Source organism: Poromitra crassiceps (assembly GCF_964638095.1).
Source record: "Poromitra crassiceps genome assembly, chromosome: 23".
In the NCBI taxonomy this organism is placed as follows: Eukaryota; Metazoa; Chordata; class Actinopteri; order Beryciformes; family Melamphaidae; genus Poromitra; species Poromitra crassiceps.
The window spans coordinates 13,347,683-13,362,238 of record NC_139639.1 but is presented as its reverse complement, the minus strand read 5'-3'; the positions used below and the strand labels follow the sequence as shown (position 1 = coordinate 13,362,238).

At 44.9% G+C, this 14,556-nt stretch overlaps 1 protein-coding gene across 1 annotated transcript in view; it reads right to left on the bottom strand.

The window, feature by feature from the left end:
* Positions 1–13,048, bottom strand: part of LOC310796736 (ATP-binding cassette sub-family A member 2-like) — a gene marked incomplete at its 5' end in the record, with an annotated part of 105,113 nt that extends 92,065 nt beyond the window's left edge. The window contains 7 exon segments of the mRNA XM_083658972.1: positions 1,399–1,476; positions 1,869–1,949; positions 3,108–3,396; positions 3,432–3,607; positions 9,560–9,704; positions 12,454–12,526; positions 13,033–13,048. Of these exon segments, the coding sequence (XP_083515098.1) occupies positions 1,399–1,476; positions 1,869–1,949; positions 3,108–3,396; positions 3,432–3,607; positions 9,560–9,704; positions 12,454–12,526; positions 13,033–13,048 (858 nt within the window).
* Between the last annotated feature and the right edge of the window lie 1,508 nt (positions 13,049–14,556).

Sequence of the window (14,556 nt, the reverse complement as noted above, 5' to 3'; positions counted from 1 at the left end):
GTTAAAAGCAGAAGTCAGATCTCTCGTCGTGTCACCTCTCAAAACTCAATTTGAAATGACGTTGCGTGCGCGCCTCGCCTGACATATGATTATTAATTTTTTTTTTCGCGTGACGTGATTGGTCGCAGAGGACCGGATCCCGTGACGCAATCACGCAATTCGTCCTATATCTACGTCCTGTGCTGTGAATGATAAAGTGCCGACCATGGCACAAATTCCAGTCAAGTAGGCTACAGGGATCTGTCTGGAGGTGACATAGATCTACTAGTAGTAGGCTACTACTGTGCAAAGTACAGTGCAAGACAGACTTGGGCAGCAGACTCTACATACTGTAGGTCTATCAATCCAGATCATATTCAAGTGAGTGTAGCTTCTAGGTAGCTGGTGAGTGTCTCTTTTCAAAAGGAAAATTCCATAAGACTTAAAAAAGGGAAAAAATAAAATAAACTACAAAAAAACAAAACAAAAAACTGCTACATTTGACATGTACATTTTATATTCACTGTTCTTCTTCTGGAGTGTGTCTTTAGACCTGCAGCTCCGTTGAGGCAAGCCAGGCCAACGTTTCATCGTCCAGTTCCATCAGACCGCGTTCTCCATGCGGTGGCCGTTGTTTGGGGCAACTGGTGATTATATGTTCCACAGTCTGTGCAGGGGCTCCACACTCGCATGAGGCACTGTCCTTATATTCACTGTTGAATAGTACCTTAATATCCAGAGAGAGCCCCCCCCCCCCCCTCCACACACACACACACACACACACACACACAATGTATTTATTTTTTTATTCCTGTAATACACTGAACATTACAGATTGATGACAGTAGAGCTGCAAACCCAAATCCTCGTGGAACATCCTGGAGAGCCAATCAAAGTTAAGGTGCCCCGAGGGCTTGGGTGAAAAATATGATAAAAATTAAAAGTCTAAAATGAACTTGTGGGGTGTCTAACTAGGGGTTTTCAGGGGTGCTGAATCCATTCCAAACATTATTTTTGAGTAAAAATGTCTCCCTGACCATATGATATTGGTATATTGGTTATTGTTATGTAAAGCACAGTGTATAATCAACCAGGATTTTCCACGAGGATTTGGGTTTGCACTAATTGAGAGGTGATTCTAGACACCTATAAGAACACATTGGTGAAGAAAGCTATTGGTAGTAAATTTTTTCACAGATGGTCCAAGCATTTTGCTAAAATTCTCTAACTACTTCCAGATGAGAGCGGGAAAGTTTGAGGAGGAAAACTTAAGCCGACTCAAATATGAATGTGGTGCAATTTGTTTTCACGTACAACTCAACACACAGAGAGGTCTGATGATAACATGTCCCAGACACATCAGTTGAGTGGGGATTTGTGTCCACGCTTACCTGGATGATGCTGTGCATGTGGGCGGACCTCCAGCAGCATGACCAGAGCCCAGCACACATTCTTCCTCACCTCAGAGTCCTCATCTGCTGCCAGTGCAAACAGACTCTGGGAGGAGAGATCAGCGTGAGACACAAGACAGAGGAAGGAAGGAGGAGACATGAGATCAGCGTGAGACACAAGACAGAGGAAGGAAGGAGGAGACAGGAGATCAGCGTGAGACACAAGACAGAGGAAGGAAGGAGGAGACATGAGATCAGGCAGTGTCAAAGTGAATAAGCAGTACAGCTGATGACAGTCTGCTTTGCTTTTCTCATTGTTGAACACTACTCTTGTCACTCAGTCTACTTTGTGAAATCAGAAATCTGGATCAGAAATGTTAGGAACTTCAGGTATCATTGTAAATCAATGAGCTGGGTGTTTCATCACTTCCAGATGAGAGCGAGAAAGTTTACAGAAGGAAAACTTAAATCTGACATGAGTGAAATATGAAAACTCACCTCTATGAAGGTGTCAATGTTGTCCATCATCGCCTGGGCTCTGCTAATGATGAAGTGGTTCACACAGGCTATGCGTGGGACCTGCAGGAAGAGAGGAGATCGACCCAAACAGTAACCACAAGTCAACTGGTGAGAAGGATTAGAAATCAAATCAGAGGGTGTGGGTTTTAAAAAGGGAATATCGCCCAGTTTAAGATTTCATATACAACAATGCTGCCAAGTTGGCACAGCCCTCAACCTCATTGTGATGTGCTAAAAAATATTTCAAAATCAAAGCATTTGGGATTTTTGTGCAAAATCTGGATACCACTGTAGCACTCTACTGAGGTCACAACATTCACATATTTGTGACTGTATAAAATCTCAATGGGTTTTAAGGTGTGGGTTGAATTCCAATTCAGAAAACAGTAGCTTAGAACATGCAGTTCATAAAAAGAATGCATTGGAGTCCATGTCTAGGAGAAGATTTAAATAAAATAAAAAATATGAGTATGTGTGTAATTACATAGGTTAGCCTCCACAGATATTTTTACCTATTTTTCCAACAAGTCAATGTCAATAGGACCGAAAACACATCCCATGTAGTTTCTTTCATGTTGTAGTGTGAGGTAGAGGTCTTCACGGGTCTACTCGGACCCATAGGACCCGGGACCCGACCCGAGACCCGTACGGGGCCGGGTCCATATTTCTTATGGTCAATTAAGGTCCCCACGGGTCCGGGTCTATTTATCCTTATGTGTAATAAGAGTGGATCCGAGAAGACCCGTGATCAGCGCTGATCACGAGAGAAACGCATCAAAACAGCGCACGTGAGGCTTGTTGTCACAAACTGCAAGTAAATCCATAGAGAAAATAAGTAGCTAAGAGCGTTCCCATCTGCAACGAAAATTACATTACTTCCTCGTTCAAAGGAATCTTTGTTATTTGGGTCATTTCTCCCAAAACTAAACTCAATCTCTCAGCAGAAAAGCTGACATTAATTCATCATTTTTCCAAACATGGGAAACACAATTTTCAAACTCTTCTATATGATTGGAGCATTGGAACAGTGAACGTTGCAGATATTCACGTGCTTGTGTTGATGTAAATGACCATAAACAGCATGGTCCTGTTGTCCTGCAGGCTGGTGGGCTGCACTGCAGCAGAGTGTGTGTGTGTGTGTGTGTGTGTGTGTGTGTGTGTGTGTGTGTGTGTGTGTGTGTGTGTGTGTGTGTGTGTGTGTGTGTCAGCAGCGTTGGCGTGAGAGATCTCTGGTGAGAGTCCGTTCTCGTCCAGCGCCTGCAGACAGGGGAAGCTGGGGTCTTGTTTGAACAGCAGGGGGCGCCTGCCGCTGGTGGGGCTGTCCGCAGCCCCGTCACCGACACCCCCACTTCCCAGACCGTTGGACTGGAAGGACAACGCCCTCCTCAGCCCGCCCGCCAATCCCTCGCCATTTCCTCCTTTAGCGCCCGCCGCCGGGCCACGTGACTGGCCCAACTTCTCCACGCACTCGTCGATCAGGGCGGGCGGGGCTTTCTTGTGAGCGACGCTGACGCGGCCGCAGAAGAGAAAGCCGTGGGAGACAGGATGACGGTGGAGACGTGGACGTGGTCGTGGGAGCTGTCGAAGAGGCGAGGTGTGTTTTCTGAGGGAGCGCCGCCTCCGGAGGCTGTGGACGTTTTGTTGGTTGCGTTGGTGATGTCATCACTGCGCGCCGAGCTCTTCCCAGCCTGCCTCAACGTTCTGATGATCTCAGGGACCTGGAGAGTTGATTGAGAGGAGATACGAGCTTAGCACAAATATCAGTAAGAACATAATCACTGAGATAAAACATTTTGTAAACACGACATTTGACTCCAGTTGTAGTCCACTACAGTCCACTACAGTCCACTACAGTCCAGGGAGCTAATGATCAATGCATCTTATTTTCTTTTTTGATTCTTTTGAATGCATCCCCTGCTTTTTGTTCTGTATGTCTGCTACTACTATAACAGAAACATTTCACACATAACATAACATGCCTTAAGGACATTGTTCATGAGCACTTCTGTGCTGCAGATGATACTAGGCTGACGTTCATATCTCTTACATCATCACCATCACACCCAGAGACACATTAAAGTCTCTCTCTCTCTCTCTCTCTCTCTCTCTCTCTCTCTCTCTCTCTCTCTCTCTCTCTCTCTCTCTCTCTCTCTCTCTCTCTCTCTCTCTCTCTCTCTCTCTCTCTCTCTCTCTCTCTCTCTCTCTCTCTCTCTCTATTCTTTTCCTCTGTAAAGACCTTTAGTCTATTTTTTGGTTTAGGTATAGAACAATTTAAGGCTGAATATTTACGATAAATCCAAATTAATTTTCACAAAGGGTGTGTGTGTGTACTGTCACTGTGAATTCAGGCTACATATTATCAGGCCCGAACTCAAAATGTAGGCCAGCTAGAGGAACTAGTGTGTGTGTGTGTGTGTGCGCGCGCGCACACACACACACACACACACACACACACACACACACACACACACACACACACACACACACACACACACACACACACACACACACACGTGTGTATGTGTGAATGTGAATGTACATTGCCAAAATGGGTCTATCTATTCCTGGTCTGCTTTGGAGATCCATGAACCCTGACCTTCTCCCTCATCCACAGAGTAATCACTTTGACATTAATACAAACATCACATCATATACACACTCCTACACACACACACACACACACACACACACACACACACACACACACACACACACACACACACACACACACACACACACACACACAGAGTATAGAGTAGTACAGTGGTTCTCAACCTTTTTGAGCCGAGACCTCCCAAAAACTTTAGGCTGGGGTTCGCGACCCCCCTCTCGCTGCATGAGACTGCACTGCTCTACACACTCCTAGAAACACAAGATGCACATACACACCCCCCCCCCCCCCCCGCCACACAACACACACACACAACACACACACACAATACAAACTTGTTTGACTGAACTAATCTGTTGAGAATCCACTCTGCAGAGCTGATGTTGACTTGTAGGCCAATTAGAGGCCTCTTAACCAATCAGAAGCTAGAGACGGTGTCTAACAGTCATAGAGAGGACAACTGGAAAACAGCAAACAGATAGAAATGAATGACACCAAGGAGGAGGAGGTTGTTGGCAGCTATGCTACAGTAAATAAGGATCATTCATTTTGTCCCATGAAAGAGTTCAACATGATCTATTTGGCAGTAGTTTGGATTCAGAAGAGGGGACTTACCAGGCACTGTGCAAAAAACATCAAGACAGTTCATATGGAAGACTCTTCATCAACATCACCATAGAGAACTGTAAGAATGCATAGCGACCAAGTCCCAAGACACCAGAGAGGAAATAATGAACCACCCCCAAGGTCGGTTTTAATACGTGTTGTGAAAAAATATATTGAATATATCTTGATTGAAGTTTATTTGTATATTTTTGGGTCTTTCCCTCCCCCGGTGGGAGAGTGTGTCACAGAGGTACAAATGAAACAACACAGAATCAGGGAGACAATTATGTGTCTGGGCTATAGATAGCAGCCATGTAACACGTGAGTCAACGTAACACGTAAGCACAGAGGCTGCTGGACAAAACATTCCCCTTATCTCCCTACTTCCAAAAAGACCACTTGTTTTTGTGGACTAGAAATGGGCCTCCCTGCCAGAAGTAGGCAGAGCACTGAGACATGAGCGGAGTGGACACACACTATGCAGCGCTCACGTAGAGTACCGCACAGATGATGTATTTCTGTAGGCTTTATCCAGAAATCGCCACCATTTGTTTCTTCAGTGGAAAAGTCTATTGGGTTTTAAGAATGGGGATTTCACTTAAAAGCATAAAATAAGGTCTGTGGTTAACAAAGGTTTATGGGAATGTGAATTTGGGTTCAGCATGAGACTCTTCACAAACGTGAATAACTTTTATGCCTTTTTATAAAAATTGCGTTTAAAAAAAAAGCGTTCCAAAAGTCATAAAAGCTATTCGCGTTTGTGAAGATTATCATATCAGCGGAACCCAAATTCGCAATCCCATAAACTTTTGTTAACCACAGACCTGATTTGATGCATTTAAGCGAAACCCCCATGTTAAATCCCATAGACTTTTCCTCTCACAAACCCAGAAGTACACTTCCGGACTCATTCCTGCGGTTCTCTATTTCACAGTTGCTCAGACACATCAAAGACACAAACACGCCGAGTGGACTTTGTCTGGCTACAAAGTGACAATCTGCCACCTGTGAGAATGAATGAACACAGCTCTGTTCTGCCCCAGTGAGCCGCTTGTTTACCCAGCATGTCTCCATGAGGACAGGCCTCCAGAGCACTGCCTGCTCTCCAGCTCACACACACACACACACACACACACACACACACACACACACACACACACACACACACACACACACACACACACACACACACACACACACACACACACACACACACACACACACACACACACACACACACACACACAGAGCTTTCACTTCCACAAGGCTGTCAGACCCTGCTTTCAAGCAGCGGACTGGAGAAATAATAATAATAATAAAATAAAAAAACATCAACTAATTTATTAACTCATTGAGTTACGGACGCTCCCAGTGCCAGAGTTTCAGAGCGTTTTCAGTGATTTCTCGAGGCCCACAGAATATTGTGTGATATTACTATGTAAACACCGAACACGCCCAAAGAACGAAGAGACTCTCTTCTATCATCAGCAAAAAAAAGTTTATTGATATCATTTTCCGTTCTTTAGTTATCAGCCGGAGAAGATAGGTGGATTTCAGCAAAAACACACGTTTCAATTTAGAAGCTGAGATATTCAGCCTTTTGTGAAATGAAGCATTTCAAGCACATCACTGACTCTGAAGCTAATATTTTCTGATGTGACACCTCAAAAATAATTTCCTTCAATAAAACAGTGAAAACAAAGGAATTTTGTTTGGCCAAATAATATTTTTTAGCTGCAACCAGCAGCGCTGGCCCCTGCGTGCGCAGACCCTACACCTTCTTGCTGGTCTTGATTTACTGCTGGTGGGCATCAGATATTCTAGCTTGTTTGCCTGTCTCTGTCCATCGAGCCTGCTGTCTGGGTCTGTGTTTACTGTCAATGGTTGTATGCTGCCCTGCGTGCCCCACCCCCCTCCTCCTCCTCCGTGGGAGTGTCTCTGGTGGCTCTGCTGCGTTTGCTCTGCGTTTGCTCTGCACTGAAAAGTGCGCTGCACCCCGCTTTTTCACAGCGTGTCGCCGGCTCCCAGCTGAGAATAATGTAACTTTTCAGAAAGACGCTGGTGTCGGCAACTAAATCAGCTATCGCAGCGGAGACGGAGGGGCTCAATTGTGGCAGCAGATTGGCTGCTGCAGGCACAGCTAACATTATGCTTCATGCATATCGATGCATACCGATGCGATTTCCGTTTCCCCATGACTTCTTCTCTGTTTTTTCCTCGCCTTTTTCTAATCTGGAGAGCACTGTCGCCACCTAATGGGTCGGTAAAATAGCTTTTACACATTCAACATCCACCATACTTTCACAGGAGATGGATCAGGCTTTGATGCACGTCCCACCGTCAAAAATCGCAATTGACGACTTTAGTCGTCTTTGGCACTCAACGTTACTATTTGAATTGACGACTATAGTCGTCATTGGCACTCAATGAGTTAAGTACATATTAAGTGTCTGGGTGGCAAGCAGGCTGCGATATTTGACAGTTTAACTGGAGCTCTGTCAAACTTTATTTCATGTTATTCTTTATTGTGAATTTAGAAAATGGTCAGGGGGCCACTCTGCACCCTCTCGGGGGCTGCATCTGGCCCCTGGGCCTCAAGTTGCGTATCACTGCCCTAGGTCTTATAGTTTCATATGATACCATAACATGCTGTTCATGCTAGCTTTAACACATTGACTGCCAGCCGTTTTTTTTTTGCTGTAGGTAGCTTTTGCCAAGCCGTTTTTTTGAGGATTCTGGCTCATTTTACAAGAGCCGAGGATTCTTTTCTGCTTGGAGTTTGTCAACACAAAGTTCACAAAAGTACTAATAGAATGTGTGCTTTCTCTGTCTAAAAGAGTTAGTTTGTAGAGTTAGTAGTTATGTAGATATTAGCCGTTGAGTACAGCATGGTTTTAGCGTCTGAGAGTGAAAGCTGAGATAATTGCAGTTTTGTGAAATTCAATCAAACAGGCAGAACAGTCACTTTAACCATTTATTTTTGGCATCAGTGAGAGATCAGACATCCAAACAATATAGTTCCGAACGCCCTCTCCTTCAACTCCTCCCTCCGTAGGCGTGTCTAGTGGCTTTCAGCCTGCGTTTGTCACAAGCGAGTGTTCTGCTGCTGCTGCGAGTTTGAGCAGCCTCCCTCCCTGGCAGCGAGTTTGAGCAGCCTCCCTCCCTGGCAGCGAGTGTGGATAGGTCTCACTCGTCTCTTGGGTTTGAGAGCCCCGATGAAGCCCTGTGCGACTCTAGGCTTTATGCTGCCCACCCAAACCATTTCTGGAACCCCCCACCGCAGCAGCGCGAAAGCGTCCCCGCCTACAGTATGAGAATGAGGCTCGTTCGTTTCTGACTGTAAAATCGCCAAGCCATTTCCTTGAGAATGGAGGAAGCAGCCGCGGGAGGCGGCTGCTTTTGGTTGACTTTCTCTCTGTCGGGAGAGGACCGTCGCCACCTAGCTGGTCGGTAAAATAGATTATACACATTCAATACTTCCAATATCTCCATAGGAGACGCGGGGGGCATTGATCCACGTAGCACCGTCAAAAAAAAAAAAACGATTTTTTTTTTGACGTATTAATACGTCAATGGCAGTGAACCGCTGGATTTTTTTTGACGTATTAATACGTCAGTGGCAGTCAACGTGTTAAAAAAAAAAAATGAGCCTGCTAGAGCTCAGCTGTGGATGGCGGGGACCTGGCGCCCTCAGGATTTTGGGGTGTCAAATCAGATTTGAGGGTGTGGCCAGGGCCACCCCTATAGCCATGCCCCATGTAATTTAGGTAGTTAGTAATTGTTAGTGAAGTATTTTGTCTGACCTAATCTAAAGTGAGGACTATGTATGCCTTACAAAGCATTTATAAATTAGATTAAATACAAGTGTTAAATAAATTAGAAATTAGCTGATTAATCAGGAATAAAACATGTATAACAGTGTTTATGAATTACTTACTAATGCTTAGTAACATATGAACAATGCTTTATAAATGATGAATTAAGTACTTACAGGGCCCGAAATTAAGACCCACCAAGCGGGTCTAGATTTTACGTTTAATGTGTGACGCTCAGGGGTCTACCCTGTGGCGGGTCCCAAAATAGTTATTATGTCAAATTAAAAGTGTGTTTTGGTGCGCAGCTGGCTAACATGAGTGCTCCATGAGACTGTCTCTAGTTAGACGTTAGACTAAATCACTTTCATGCAAAGATGTAGGTTTCGTTTTAACATGAGGGGGGAACACATTGAGTAAGGCAGGAAATGTTGAAAATGTGCTTGTGGTCAGATTGAATTGAATAAATACATTCCATAATTGTAGCGCTAACTCACAAACTTTCACAAACTTTATAGCCTCAAAATGTTTTCTAATCTCAGATGAACCCTGAGGAAGGCAGTTTACACACCATTCATTTATTTATTTATTTATTTATTTAACACCTGGGCCATAAACAAAGTGGCTTTTGGGTGCGTTACCTTGTCTGGGTCCAAAGCAAAGTCTGAATCCAGGAGCTCTCCGGCGTCGTCGTCAGGCTCTCCTTCATAGATCTTGTAGGCAGGGTTCCCGATCTCCACGTTCATCGCTCCATTGGTCATCCTGTGGTGCTGGAAGCCCTTGGCACTGTGAACAAGCAAAGACAAGCAAAACGGAGTTAGAGCATAAGTTATGAAGGATTGGGTTTAGAACACACGGGTGCAAAAAAAAAAAGAGAACAAACTATTATTTAAACCTTGACTCAAACAGTTCACAGAGGACAGAAATGTTTAATAACCTAGCAATAAGCCAGACGATCACTCACCACCAGCTACACACAGTCAAGACAACACATGTAAAGGGGCACGGTGGCTCAGTGGTAGAGCTGTCGCCTCACAGTCAGAAGGTCCTGAGTTCGATTCTCGCCTGGGACACTGTGGGCGCTGTGGTTGTGTTCCCCCCCATATCTTCAGTGCCTACTGCCCAGGTGGGGTATCTCGTCGTAAGGGCCTTTCTCTCTGTGTGGAGTTTGCATGTTCTCCCCGTGCTCGCCCAGGGGGTTCCTCCGTATATAACCACCCCACTAAAAACATGCAGAAGATCAGATCGTCATTGTCAACCGACCAGTGACGACAACATCCGAAGTTGGTCCCCGGGCGCTGTACGAGAAAGCGACCACTGCTCCTGGCCTGCCCACCGGAGGAAAGGACATGCCTGGATGGGTTAAATGCAGAGGACACTTTTCACCGGCCACCGTCAGCATGAGTGTGTTGTGGCCGCATGCATGTATTGTGGTGTTCGTGTGACAATAAAAGACGGGGCTTGTCCGTTACGAGAGTTTTTTTTTTTTTTTTTTTTTTTTTTTTTTTAAAGGTTGTCAATGAGCTTTCTGTCAAAAGGCCCTTTGATCACACCGATATACCAGCCATTATAAAACGGCTCTCTCAAATCAAGCAATCTGATTGGTTCACAGCCATTGTATAAATCCAGTAACCCACTCCAATAACCCATGGCCATGGGTTATTGAGTTGCCATGGCAACTCTCTTACTAAAAGGCTTTGGTTACCTCAAATGACAGTGTAGAAAAAACAAATGGCGGAGACAGCTGTCAGATCCTTGTGAATCGATCTTCGCTTATAACTTTACTAATACTTCGCAGAAAATTATGTTTTGTACAAGAATAGACGCGGGCTAATGACGTCTTTGCAAAAAAAAGGCTGTTAACCCCGCATTTAACCCTGCATTTAACCCCGTAACGTTAGTTGGTGTCGGGCTTTCCAGAAAGCTCTCAGCTTCTCAGCAAGCGCTGAGAATGCAGCGCTGCGCTCGAGCTGCCTGTCGGGCTTTCCAGAAAGCTCTCAGCTTCTCAGCAAGCGCCAGGATTGGCCAATGTCAACTTCAGTCTCCAGAACGATCCAATCAAATCACCCGCACGTTCTTGCGGTCCCGCCTTACAGTAGTGTTTCAACTGACTCTAAATATACCGCAGCATGTCTATGAAGGAGAATGCTGGACTTTCACACTGTCAATATTTGGTGGTTTGCAAGCACATCAACAATAGTCATAGATGCATACACTTTACTACTATGGAAGCACATGGTGTTAAGCATCAAGTCGGCCTAGCACACATTGACTACGTTTACATGCACACAATATTCCGCTTTTTGCCCATATTCGGAAAATGACAATATTCCGACTAAATGAATAATCCACTATTTGTTCCCGTTTACATGCAGCCGTAGCTCGCCCTCCCCAACACGTGAGGGAGGGGGGGAGAGAGAGATGCAGGTAGGCGGAGCCGCAGAGTTTTTCTGTTGAGAATAAACAGAGCAGCACTATTCTTACGAGCATCACTTCTTGGTCCATTTCAGGAGCTTGCTGCTGAAAAGTTTGGTGTTGCGCATCCAAGTCTTTCATAAAAAGTAGGCTAGTAGCCTACGTTATTACCTCGCAGGCTCGCAAGCACTTTGGACTTCCGTGGACACTACTCTCTCTTTAAATATCTCTCTCTTTAAAACGATGTTTCTCATCTCCTCCCGATCAGAAATGTCAGCTTTTCTTTTGGCATGCCAGAGATGATGGATTATTATGATTATATCGCTTGTTCTAGAGCTTTCTAGCACACATCAGTTGACCACAAACAGGCAACATGCGTCGCAAACTGCGGTAAAAACCCTGATTGAGATGCATATTCCGAATGTGCTGTATACATGATCAAAGAATCCTCCGAAAACCCGAATAATACTGGATTAACCCAGATGTCTTAATCGGAAAATGCTAAATTCTGAAAAAGGGCAAATTCGGAAAATGCAACTGCAATATGCTGTTTACATGACCCTTATCAAATATATTGTCATTTTCCGAATAATAGTGGAATATTGTGTGCATGTAAACGTAGTCAGTGTAAACAGGGGAGAGTATGGAGAGGGAGAGGGGCAAAACAGTTCAATTGACTTTGCATCACCAGAAAAGAGATTCCATATTCCATAGTCAACAGACCCCTGCGTTGCTGGGTGGGAAACCCTGAGGGAGGCAAACAGGAGATGGCAGGCAAGGACCACAAACAGACAGGTTCTACACTGACCAGCAGCATGGACACATGGACTGACAGACAGCATGGCCAATCTGACTGGATATTAGGGAAGGGAGGGGGCGGGATCTGGGGGGTCATAGGACCAACAGGTGAATTACATTACATGTATGTAACTCTATAAAGTTACCACAAGCGTTGAGAAGGAGATTTGCCCGTCCATAGGAGATGAGAGGTCAGAGAAAAAGAGAGAAGCTAGATAGTACAGGTGAGAGGAACGGACCAGAAATGGAGGAGACAGTTCAAGTGAACAGCTTGTTGTTGGCCTCTGAAACAGCTACTTACCCACGCATTCTCCGCTTGTACCACAAGATGGCGCCGACCACCAGCAGTGCCAGTAACAGCAGCAGGAGCACTGGGATGACTATGGAGGCAGTGCCTGCAAGTAAAGAACAGCAGCCAATGAGACCCAAGGGCACATTTTCTTTCTTGGCTCAATTCTCTTAGTAATGCACACACATTATTTTGGGGTTGCTGTAGCACAGTGTGGGACAACACAACTGTCAAATTTGATCATTGTACCCATTATCACTATGACGAAAAGTAGTGGAACAAGAAAACACAACATTTAGGCATTGAGGCATATTTATTATTGCCTTCAAAAAGTAGCCAGTACACTTTTGGCAGTGTATAATTAAGCAATATAGCATGAGAGCAAGTGTGTTGTGGCGAATATATCCCGCTGATAAGCTGTTATCCCACGAGGCCGCAGGCCGAGTGGGATAACAGCTTATCAGCGGGATATATTCCACAACACCACGCAGCTCGAGTGCTATATTGCTTTTATAAAACGGTTTCCAAGTATAATAATATAATAATAATAATACTATAAGTCCGACTGGCATGGTATTCTGATAGAGTCAGTTGAAACACTGACCAGGATACCATGGCCCATGGCCATGGGTTATTGGACTCGGTTACTGGAATTATACAATGGCTGTGAACCAATCAGATTGCTTGATTTGAGAGAGCCGTTTTATAATTAACAATTGTATCAGTAGTCTATAATATCCTGGCTGCTGAACAACATAAACACTGTGGGTAACAGCGGAGTGACACTCAGCAGCAGAGCCCAGCGCTGCCTGCAGATAGACCAATTATACGCCTACGTCACAATGACAACAAACAGCGTCAGATGCGCAAGACGGAGGCAGAAAGACAGACTCCGCGCAGCCCTGTCAAGTAGTTTTCCAGTGGCCCGAAAACTATTCGAGCAAGACATGTCTTCGTGTTGTACAGTGGGATGGCAGAATCGGAAAGCTATTGTAGCAGAGTATTCGGGTCCGCCTATTCACACTGGGTTAATAAAATAATAAACGATAGAGCCAGGCTGTAACGTTATAACCAGCTTCACCTTTATTCTCCCCACATATCCTGTTCTACGGCAACCGGAGGGAACATACACAGCCTCGCACACACGCAATAGAACACAACACAACACTGAACAGTCTGTTACACTATCAACAAAGCAAGGACTAAAGTTTTACCGAATCCCGTCAACTCATACTGCTTTTAATGCTAACCGTAGGTGTCTTTGGTTGCAAGCCCAAAGAGGAAATCGTTAAAAATGCCCGACTTTGCAGTGCTCGCTCATTTCATATCAGGTATGCTGTAGTAGGCTGCTAGTGACAGCCACATCGCTCGGTTAGTTAACAACCAAGTAACGTTAAATAATGTCATTATTGAGTTGAACTGATTGGAACGAGGACATCATTAAAAATGCCCGAAATGTAGTGCTCTTCATAATCAGGTAAGCTGCCTGAAACTGTAGGCTGCTCAGCCACATCACTCGGTTAGAACGACCAAGTAACGTTACATAATGTCATTATTGAGTTGTGTGCATTATCAACATAACAATATATCTTTGCAAGTTACAGAATAATTATCTACGCTATCCCCAGTTATAAAGGAATGCACGATATATGTATTGCTGGCCACTCTAGGCTTGGCGAATTGACAGCGCCAGTGCGTATGGTATGGGTCTGTAAGACGTATCCCATTAACCAACGTTAATTTCGATGCATAACATTGCTTATCACTAGGCGATAAGCTGTGGTAGTAAGCCGAGAACTGCATTTTAAAACTAAAATCTAACTGTGTGTCGCAGATGAGCACAGAGCAGTCCTGACAGCGGCGTCTTTCACACAGCTCTGTCTGTGTCAATGAGCGGCTCCGGGCTTTTTGCCTACACGATGCGCGCGCAGCTCCATGTTGACAAGCTGTATAAGGGGTCTATAGGGACAGATCAGAGCCTCAAAGCAGTCGCTCGTCGCGGCTGCCTTTAATAGCAGTTCATCTCCAAAAGGCAGCAGACTTGCAGGCATTTTTTTTCCCATTTCATGACAACGTGAAACACACCGTGAACACCCTCCAACGCGAGGGGAATCTGTGAGTGAGAGACGAGTGCTG